Here is a 12,182-nt window from a genome sequence, read left to right on the forward strand (position 1 = left end):
AAAATAAAAAGAAGATGTGCTTTAAACAGGGCGCGAACTAGCGTCAAAAAGTATGCAGCGTATTCACAAGTCAACCATCTTACTCACTGCACTATCGCACATCTTGGAAATATTGCTGATACTTCTGAATATAACGCGCATAACACCTTTAATTTGGTAATTTATTTTTGTTTTTTTATTCTATACACCGTTCTACTCAACATAGAATTGTTTAAAACTATAGAATATAGTTATCCATTAAAGGGAATACAAAAATTCAAAGTATAAGTTGCTTTTTCACGCGAAAAACGCCGAAAAAATCGGTTTTTGATTTTTGCTACTACGGGGTATCCTGCCAAAAAATCTGAAAAAATTCAGGAACATAACCAATGACAATATGCATTTACAATAATTATATAAATCTAGTGGCACGAAAGCTTCAATACAAAATCGGTATTTCTCTGCGTTGTTTTGCGTTTTTAATTTTTCGCACCTAGAATTTGGAATCGAAAAATCGGAAAAAATTCTCAAACACGTATCTCAATAACCAAAATGCACCAGATTTTTTTCATAATTTTCGTACTCGATTAAATAGGGGAAATGGACACAAATTCGCTAATCCGAATTTTCCCTATAACTACCCCTCTGAACAAGATTGAGGGTTGAAATTTGGCACAGAATATTTTTTTCTGATGCTCTATCAATGGATCCATCGTATGTCAAATTTGGTTCATGGGCACATTTGACCCCCTTATTCGGCTATACCCTTTAAATTAAAAAATCGTAATACGGTTTTGAGACTCTACAAAAATAAATTTCATGATATAAACGTATTTTTTACAAGTTCTTGTTAGTTACCTGGAAATAAGTATATAATAAATAAATGTTCAGAAACAATTCAGGAAACTAAATTTCATCTTGAAATACTAAAACTAGTAATATCTATAAGAGAATTGAATATTATTAAAACTATCACAACCGATCTTGTAAAATAGAAATATAATGTTGTGTAATAATGTCAATATAACGTTACAATTAGAAAAAAAAGTCTCCACTTCTTCCAATCAAAATTAACAAAACTGTCTTTGTGTTAGTTTTTAAAGAACACAGACAATAAGTGCAATAAAAGATATACGCGCACATATAACGGGCATAGATAGAGTAGATGAAGAAGGAAGGATGGCAAGGTATGAAAAAGTAAAAGGCAAATTGAAGATATTGGATTGGAAATAGATAAGGATTAGGCAAGATAGATACGTGATTTGCGCATACGCATAAAAAATCGTGGTATTACTAAAGTGTACCTGATTGACCCTAAAAACGTATAATGCCAATTACTAGTACCTTAAACTACGCTTTGCATGAATTGGTAATTAACAACAATGAGGAAAATGGCTATCGTTCTATGATTAGCTGTCCCTACTTGTTCCTTCCTTGTTCATAATTTTTTGGGCGAAATACATCATACATCAGTTCTTATAACCATGAAAAAATGGTATTTCATTCAATTATTTAAAACAGCTTCGACTTATATCTTTTGCTCAAAAGACGTTTATATATATATATGTTTATTGCAACAAGAAATATTCAAAAGGGTCGAGAATGTTGAGATACTTTTTTAATTTCCTAATAAAATTATAAAATTTACTTCTAATCGATTTAAAATATTAAAACACTTTCAAGTACCGAAAATCTAAAATCAAATAATCGATATTAATTCTGACATTCAGGGAGAACCAACGATTTCTCCCATTCGAATCATACTCAAATGCAATTCTTTTCTAATAGAAAAATGTTAAGTTACTAAAAAAAAAAAAATTACATAAAGTTTACGTTTACTGATAAATTGTTGCACACAGAGAATACATTAATTTTACTGTATAATATTATGAATCATATTTCTTGATCAATTATATTTCTTATTGAATGAGACAAAATATTAGAACTTTAGATTGTACTATTGAAGAAAATGATTCCAAAAATTAAAACTGAAAATCTATTTCCCGAGGAACCTTTAAAATGACACAATTAAAAAAAATATATATATTTTTTAATTAAGTAATATCTATATATATATAATTATAATAATATATAATTATAATTACAATTACATAATTAACAAATATATATATTTTTAATATTTATATATATATAGTCCTCAGTGTAGTAAAAATTCCGTATATGTACTTCATATATTTTTTTGAACTTAGCTTATCAAACAATTACAATTACAAGCATACGTCGATCATGCTTGGAGTGTGCTGCCGTCTATCCTCACGATGAAGGACAGTGGATTGTTTCTTACGTTTTATCTCAAATGAGAAAAAAAAGAACATTGTCGTTGGAAGTACCAGCGCTCGTATAAATTTAGTTTTCCCCTTGTAATATACATTTAAGTTCCATTTGCGGAACGCAAAAGAAGTACCATTACCACATTCAAACGCCCTCAGACCTCTGCTCGAATATTATCAATAATATTATTTATATTATTTATGATTGATTACTGTTAATACTATCATTACCTACTCTTATAAGCCAGTATGCTTTATCATAAATATTATACTACCACTGTTGTCATAACTCTTATAATTACAATTATTATCACTACTACTATTATGACTACTACTATTGTAATTGTAAGTATTAATATTATTCTCATTATTACTATTATTATCTTTATCATGATCATCACTTATTATTGTTTTTACGGATTATTGGTTATGAATATTGTAATCAATAAACGTCATGCTCATTCATACAATTTATATTATTATAAAGCAGTCTTATTACTACTACCGTGGTTAATCCTATTCATCTATAATTAACTGTGACTACTGCCACTGATGTTGCTTAGTACTATTATCATTCTATCACCACTGTTATTATTACTATTACTGTTATTATCATCTGCATGGAGCAGCAGCAGCAGCGATAATAGTAAATTAATGGTAGTATTAGTAATCATAATAGAATTATGTAATAATAATGGCAATACTAATAGTAACAGTAGTAGTAATTAACAGCACCAACAGTTATATATAATAACTTCTTCCACTATTAATTAGTAGCGATAGTAGTGGTAACAGTAGCAATAATTGCACTTATAATAATAATAATAATAATAACGGTAATGATATACTACTATTATAAATAATAACTAATGGTAATGATAATTGTAAAAATAAGAGTCATAGCAGCAGCGGTAAGTAGCATTGGTAGTACAGGTTGGAGCAGCAAGAACAGCCAGCAAACAACGACATCAGTAGTTAATTATTGATAATAATAACAATGATAGTGATGTAATGATAGGAGTAATAAAAATAATAGCAGAAGTAATAGTAGCAGTAACAATAACAAATATAATAACAATAGAAATAGTAGCTATGATAATACCAAAAGCACTTACGGATTTAATACTAATGAGAATTACAATAATAACGATTGCAGTAGTAGCAAAAACAGTAGTAGTAATAGTGGTAACACTATCATTAATACTATTATCACATTAAATAATATTGCCGCTATTACTAACATTGTCAACGGCACTACTACTGTTACAGCTGATATTACTAAGGACTATAAATAACACATTTACAAGCACTGTTTACACCCGACCACCGATACAACTATTCCATTACTACTATTATTATTATTATTATTGTTGTTGCTGCTACTACAAATACCACTCTCATTATTAATTTTATTACAATCACTGTCATTCTAGTATCTGCTTAGACAAACGCCCACTATCATTGTTATTAAATACTCATCAAACAAATTATTATCATCATGACTATTGTTGTTATTGTTGCCAGTAGTATCATTATTATTACTATCGTTATCGTTATCGTTATCGTTATCGTTATCATTACTACTACAACTACTGCTGCTGCTACTGCTACTGCTATTTCTACTGCTACTGCTACTCCTACTGGTACTGGTACTGGTACTGGTACTGGTACTGGTACTGGTACTGGTACTGGTGCTGGTACTCGTACTGATACTAGTACTGGTACTGGTACTGGTACTGATACTGGTACTGGTACTGGTACTGGTACTGGTACTGGCTCTGGTACTGGTATTGGTACTGATAGTGGTACTGGTACTGGTACTGGTACTCGCACGGGTACTGGTACTGGTACTGGCTCTGATACTGGTACTGGTACTGGTACTGGTACTTGTACTGGCTCTGGTACTGGTATTGGTACTGATAGTGGTACTGGTATTGGTACTGATAGTGGTACTGGTACTCGCACGGGTACTGGTACTGGTACTGGTACTGGCTCTGATACTGGTACTGGTACTGGTACTTGTACTTGTACTGGTACCGGTATTGGTACTGATAGTGGTGCTGGTACTGGTACTGATACTGGTATTGGTACTGATAGTGGTACTGGTACTGGTACTGGCACTCGCACGGGTACTGGTACTAGTACTTGCACGGGTACTGGCACTGGTACTGGTACTGGTACTGGCACTGGTACTGGTAGTGGTACTTGTGCTGGTACTGGTACTGGTACTGGTACTGGTACTGGTACTGGTACTGGTACTGGTACTGTTACTGGTACTGATACTGGCACTGGCACTGGCACTGGCACTGGCACTGGTACTGGTACTGGTAGTGGTAGTGGTACTTGTGCTGATACTGGCACTAGTACTGGTACTGGTACTGGTACTGGTACTGGTACTGGTACTGGTACTGGTACTGGTACTGGCACTGGCACTGGCACTGGCACTGGTACTGGCACTGGTACTGGTACTGGCACTGGCACTGGCACTGGCACTGGCACTGGCACTGGCACTGGTACTGGCACTGGTACTGGTACTGGCACTGGTACTGGTACTGGTACTGGTACTGGTACTGGTACTGGTACTGGTACTGGTACTGGTATACTACTACTACTACTACAACTACTACTATTATTATTACTACTACTACAACTACTACTACTATTACTACTACTATTACTACTACTTCTACTACTTATTATTATTATTATTATTAGTATTTTTATTATTTTTATTATTTTTATTACGTGCACTATTATTGTTATAATTCAATGGTTCCATGGAACCTGAGATATCTGAATAGAAGCTTATCATGAACTAATTTCGATGAGTTACAGAGGCAGCTTTTCACAAGCATTAGAATATAAATTTCATAAATTATATTACCGAAACACCTGAAATCCACTCTACTTATATAGAGACTTCGGTGAAGGACTTATTTAGAAATAAACAAAAGAAAGGGCTTATTTATCTAAGAATATAAATTGCAGAACAATATATTTCTGTTTAAATATAGTTAGTCTTCAGGTATAATCAGAGTAAATATAGTGTCGAAGAAACGAACTAAGGAAAATGCATTTTTAAGTTTTAATAGACCCTTACAAAGATTTTAGATTTCTTTTCTAACTACTCGCATTGGAATAACATAGTACCAACTCACGTTGCACTCGGTGGAAGTCTTTTGGGACAGCGACACGAAGCGCCAATACTTTTTTTCTTTTAATTTTTTTGTTTTTTTTTGTTTTTTTGTTTTTTTGTTTTTTTAGACAAATACGTGATATAATGTATATTTAAAGTTGTATAATTTACTTATTTAGCTTTTGTGAGCTTTCTAACAAGTTGTTTAGTAAGTGAATACTATTACACTAACATTATTAGCAGTGATATTAAAAAGTAGACAAAATATTAATAAGCGTCCTTCAAAATATTACAAAATGGGCATTGTTAGGTGTACATCCTTCTTCTATAAATTTCACCTGTTTTTTAGTGATGTCATATAAAGTTAGATTATTAAATGTAATTTCTTCGAAGGATACTTTGAAGAGAATAATTAAGATCTGAATAAAACACATTGAGTAATAAAAACGACATTGCTTCTGGTGTAATATAAACGTGTAAGCTTTTTACTATATATAAAAAAAAATTTAATGTTTATGACTGAATAAACTTGTCAGTCTATATAATACAATCTTTGTCCATACAGCATTTGCTTTTATTACCAACGTCAATTATTAATTGGTAAAAAACGTTTTTTAGTACCGACTTTCTTTGGTTTCCAAACTTACTACTGGGAATTTTTTATATTTTAAGTACTTTTCTATCTACTTACACATCTATCAATAATTTCCCATCTACTGAAGACTATACATAAATTTATTACATCCTACAACTTTTTGAATAATTGTGGAAATTCTAACATATATGTTTTTCAAACTTTTGATTTTAAAGAAGTAACCTTTTAAATTTCAGATAGTCCCAAAACGAAATTTACCAAATCTTTTTGATCCCTTCATTTATTTACAAATATATAGTAACCTAATTTTTTCTGATTTAAGAAAAACAGTTTGATTTATGTGTCGAGCGTTAATGGCTCAAATTTGTATGGTAATTTTTATGTATCAATAAAATGTGGAATACACAAAATGATCAAAACTTTGAATACTCAAATAATAAGAAGTCCTGAAAAATAACAACCCTAGAAAATCTATCGAATTTCACACCAGTATTTGAGAAATGCATCGGCACTTGACATAGATAGAGATTAAAGTTTTATGCTCACATGCTTTTTTGCGGAACCGCAAGATCTGTTTTATCTGCATGGCAGATTGTAAAAAGGAGCTTCAGTCTTGTTAATTGAACAAGACTGCAGGTCTGAGGGCGTAATGATGTACTTCAAAATATCAGGAAAAAAATATTGTGCAATGAATAAACACTTTTTTCTCATCGGTATGGTTATCAGTCCATTCAGGTACTTTGACGTTGAAATCATACACATACACGCACACATGCACGCACCGTACAAGCAAACGCATATACACATATGCATGTATGCACAAGATGCCGCACAAATCGTCCATGTACACACACGCACGCAACGGAGGGGGAGGAGGCGATGAGACTTCATAAGGCGTCGCCTATAGACCTCAATTCTACATCTCATTTTCACCCCTCTTGTATCATCAAACCTCCCTCCCAATGGTCCAATCAGAAATGTACACTATCGTCAACGTCTTACTTTGTTTTCCTTGATTAATCTATCGAATTTTCGAGGTTTATTTCTTCTTGTTTTTTTTTGTTTTTTTTTTGCTTTTTTTTTTTTTTTTAAATTAATTCATAGTGACGTAGAACATTACCATTTTCAACAATAGATAATGAAATCCATTTGCAGATAAAGTAAAATAATCAAATAAGACTCATATTAGTCCTAAACGCAATATTTGTTATGTATTATACATATAATATATACTATTGGAAGCTGGTATCTTGACAAACGAGTGTTATTGAGCATAGTGTAGTGGGCCAATCTTCGCAGCCACACACATAAAGACGGCACATACGCATGTTCATTATTGGTTGAACAGTTACAATTACTCCTCGATAACTGCCACGCATTCAGATTCGGTCTGTTAAATACAGTAAACATTATATATATACCCGAATTGACCTACAGAATAAATACTCTGTGTTCATCCCCACCACTGAGAAGAGATTCCCCTTGACACACCACAAAGCTTGGCAGCCAAGAAGGACCTTCTCTTTTACTCGTCCGTCCTTTTCTACGTTCGACAGTCGATTCGAGCTATTCCTATAATTAGAATCGATTCATCTACTGCATGAACGCCAGGCTTGGAGTCCTAAATTGTCGGGTATATATCCAACTTTTACTGTATCAACTTAACGTATCAACGCGACATTAGTAGGATTTTCATATTCTTTGCAGATATTGAAATCCTACTATTATGTCAGCGTGTGGCATATCTGGAGGCTTCGAGACCGTCTAAGGCAGAGCTGCAGAACATCTGGCAGGTTCCATAGCCACGTAGTATAATTTCAATATTTTCGACGTCCCTATCGTTAGCCACTCCCCACGCTCCGTTCCGTTTTATGTGTCGACACAAACAAAATAAAATCAATATACGGATCGAATGTTAGTTTCACTATCGCTCATCGAGGGCTGTCCCATTATCACTTTAGACGAAAGTAAGGAGAACTTCCACGATGAGCTATAATGCTACGAACGAAGGAAATGGAATAAACGTGATAGCCAAGCATGGCTACTGGGCTGCCAGTTATACAGCTCTGATCAAAGGTATGGACGGGCGGAGCAAGCCTGTAACTCCTCTTGCCCATGTGCTAACCCGTCAACTAGCTTTCAATAGTATATGGTACTAAGCTGTCATATGTTATACGCGAAGTTATTATAACTTTATTTATTCTTCGAAAGTACCTGCGCAGTACTAGTAAAAATGACTACCACCGTTGTGATTTAATATTTTAATGTTTTTTTTTCTGTCGATGACACAACAAAAACTATGTAGTAAATGTAAGCTCGTTACCATTTCGCTTTTTCTAGTTACGTGAGAAATTCAATTATATTACGTATAATTATTTCTCATCTTATACAACCAACAATTGAAAAAGCTAGTAACATTGTATAATAATTGTACTATATTTCACTGTACCGATTGGATTTAAGCTGTAACGCACCTAAGAATAATCTTTGTTACATGCTGATAACATTTTAATTACATTATATTGAAGAATAAATAGATGAAAAAAAAAGAATTCAAATTGTTCTAACAAAATAAATTTTCCGTCACTAAGTAATTATCAAAACCTTTGGCTCGAAAATTCGAAACATTCTTCGCGAAAAGAAACTTTGATTTTCAATTTCAAGTTAAAATTTCACATATGTATGAACTTTTTTTCTGAGTATGATCTCTTACGTATATCAACCAATGGGAAGTGGTATATTTCTCCTCAATATCAATCACTTTACAAAGAATAGAGAGAGATAGAGACAGACACACAGATAGGCAGGCAGACAAAGATAGCTAGAGAAAAAACATCGAATTGCCATTTTCGTTATAACTCTATAATTAGTAAATGGTAAAGAGACACGCTGGACATTGGCACGACAGGTGGCATTTAGATTTAATATAGAATAAAATTTACGTTATTGCGATAACATTTGGTATCGTTTTTGTTGTCGTCGCAAGAACTCGGACCCCGATATACTACCCCTTTAAAGGTTTCTGGGCATTTGTCGATGAAGAATCGATTTTTAGTCGAATCAAATAGCTTTCAAAAATTTTATCGAGACTCGAACGATATAGTCGAACACAGTAATGAATGGTAATTAATGTTTCGTATCGTAAAAATTAATGATAACAATAGTAATCAATTAATATAACATAAATTAACGATTACTATTTAAATTAATATTTAACTCGTTGTTGTTAAACTGAATACAATTTCATCAACAAACGTTCAAGCCATTAATAGTTACGATAACATATAACAATAACTACTATTCGCGTTGTTTCTGGTATTCTTAGTAGCAATAATTATCTAAGGGGTTCTTGCTATCATTACGTTTAAACTGATTAAAATTCTACTAAAAAGTCGATTCTCTATCTCCGGTGCTAATGGAAGAGGTAGGTATAGCCCGTAGCATCGACGCGGTCCTCGCTTAGTTTCCTTAAGAGGTCTTTCATTCTTCTTATTTCTTCCTCTCTTTTTCTTTTTTTGTTTCATTTATATCTTATTCCTTTTTGTCACTTTTTCTGTTTTGATTAGATTGGTACAGTCTACGTTTGATATATAATACGCATTGCAGTCTCGATTAAAGAAAACTGTTCAGAGCAAAAAAGTGGAACACTCGTGAGACCATCAATCATAATTTATACTTTCTTACACGCGCATTATTAAGAAAGGGTTGGCAGCGTCACATTTAAAAGCAGCCGACGTTTTATTTCTTTTTTTTTTTTTTTGTCACAGCTAATGGCTGCGGTGTATACGCATAGTTTTTTACTTTTCTATATCGTTTGTGCTTCAATTCCCAGAATACACAACAGGAGTTGAAATTTATATTATTTTAATTAAACTGTTTGCACATCGATGTTTTAATATTGATCACGTGCGCGCGCACTTTCTACTACATTATAGATTACCATAATTGAAGCAAAATTGTAATGCACACTGATGCAATACTCGAAAATCAGAGTACACGCGTCACGAATGACATTGTAAATACAAAATTTTGCACGTATCGTAAATTTGAAACGTTAAAAAAGACAATGCGCATACAACATTGTATCAGTTATATTAATTTACGAATCAAAATATAGGTAATATGAGTTTGTTAAATACAACGCGTATATAAAAAATACACATTAATGGCATTGATTCCATTACTAGATTAAAACAACAACAGATACTAAATATCGAAAAATACAACACAGTACTCGTTTCAAGATGAACGTTCACTAGCATATTACTGTATACACGTTTGATTATTAAACATTGCATTATAGAAATTATGCGCGCGCAGTAATAAATAAGAATTAAGGAATATTAAAACATCGAAGAATTGTAGCATACTGAATTACGAACTTAAACAATGAAACATACTAATAATACATGTTTGTTGAATAAACGGAATATTAGCAAAGAATATCATTGAGACATATATTAATAAAAACGCGACCTGCACAGGAAGAATAATACTAATTCAATAATTGAAACTTCATGAAATGTGTCTATCGAAAATGATACGTATGTGCACTAGCTATGTACATATACGCGCATATTGACGGATGTAATTAGTATTATCTTAAAATACCGAAACACCAAAAAGTTGCAACATAAGCAATATAATGATAATACTAATTGAAGGTTTAAAACAACATGGTACGCGGTCATCACATAGTACGCGCAGTAATAACAACATTTTTACGCGCATCGTTAAATGTAGTCGGTTACTACCCTAAACCGTCGAGAAAACACGGCGCACACCGAAAGCCTTAAAATTCATAACCATACTCCCTCCCTCATAAATTCATTCGTTGAAAAGAAATCAAATTAGATCCCTGTTACAGCCGGAATTACGCGTCGTATTGGGGTGTACACATACGCGACACTGATTTAAGTAACTTATATTCGTGAGAACCGGCCCGCCTGACAATGCGCAATATAATTGACGTATCGTGAAGAATGCTTGGTCGTCGCACGAGTGATACCGCTCCTCCATGCGGCACTCTACATCGACTCACCTCCCAGAAGATCTCCGGGTAAGTACGAGTTCAGAGAACTGGGCGTAGTACGTTGTTGATCGTTGCTGTCGATGCCAGCGTTGCTCCAAAGAGAATTACTACTCGGTGGAGCACCCCATAATTGACTGGAACTGCCACCCCATGTGTCGGGTGGTGGACCAGTTTTGTTCGATGGTCGCAGACCCCAACCTGCTCCAGCTGTCGCGCCTGCTTGCTGTTGACCTCCATGACTTAGTTGTTGCAGCAGAGTATGTACCTCGCTGTCGGCTGGTGATTCTGCGAAAATTGTTGTGTTGCCCAAGACGCAATTATTCAGAGCACCTTGTGCCTGGAACATAATAAAAATTTCTCTTAGTAACTGTTTTCTTCGTATCACTTTCACATCGTTTTAAATATACACTGTCAGTCATAAATACAACGGACGGAATTTCTATAGGAACACCATGATTTACTGCCAAAAGTTAATTTATTCTATAAATATAGAGGGTGTTCGGCCAACCCTGGGAAAAATTTTTAAGGGAGATTCTAGAGGCCAAAATAAGACGAAAATCAAGAATACCAATTTGTTGACTGAGGCTTCTTTAAGAAGTTATTAACGTTTAAAGTTCCGCCTGTAGAACGGCAACACTGCGAACAGCTACATGCGCGTATTAGTGGTTCTCACTCAGCATGAGAGACTCTACTCACTGACGTATCGACAGCCTTACAGTTTTCTGAGTGAGAGCCACTATCGCGCGTACGCAGCTGTTTTCAAGTTCCCGTTCTACAGACGGAACTTTAAACTTTAATAACTTTTTAACGAAGCCTCAATCAACAAATTGCTATTCTTGATTTTCGTCTTATTTTGACCTCTAGAATCTTCCACTGAACTTTTTCCCAGGGGCGGCCAAACACCCTGTATACTAGCAGTGTGAGAAAATTTTATGAACACTCCAAACATACTTCTTACATTCAATTAGCGCATATTAGAAATTTTTTTTGAGTTTCCTGAAATGCAGTCGATCTATTGAACTACTGTTACTGCGTAAACATTTTTCCATTCTTATATTCGCTTGCTGGTTCTTCCGCCAGTCGGAATAAAAATGTTCTCCAATTATATTTGTGCCTGTTGTATTCATGAATCGATTAGTGCTAGAGCTA

General features: G+C 33.9%; 1 protein-coding gene across 7 annotated transcripts in view; it reads right to left on the bottom strand.

Moving 5' to 3' along the window:
* Positions 1–12,182, bottom strand: part of Gw (trinucleotide repeat containing adaptor protein gawky) — a 93,761-nt gene that overhangs the window by 17,854 nt on the left and 63,725 nt on the right. For 5 of the 7 annotated variants that reach the window (XM_076776799.1, XM_076776802.1, XM_076776797.1 and 2 more), the window contains one exon: positions 11,043–11,370. In XM_076776799.1, coding sequence (XP_076632914.1) covers positions 11,043–11,370 — 328 coding nt within the window. Of the gene's footprint in view, positions 1–9,737; positions 11,371–12,182 lie in introns of those variants that run through there. The other 2 variants (XM_076776801.1, XM_076776800.1) reach the window with 1 other exon arrangement.

Source organism: Colletes latitarsis, chromosome 11 (assembly GCF_051014445.1).
Source record: "Colletes latitarsis isolate SP2378_abdomen chromosome 11, iyColLati1, whole genome shotgun sequence".
NCBI classification, from domain to species: domain Eukaryota; kingdom Metazoa; phylum Arthropoda; class Insecta; order Hymenoptera; family Colletidae; genus Colletes; species Colletes latitarsis.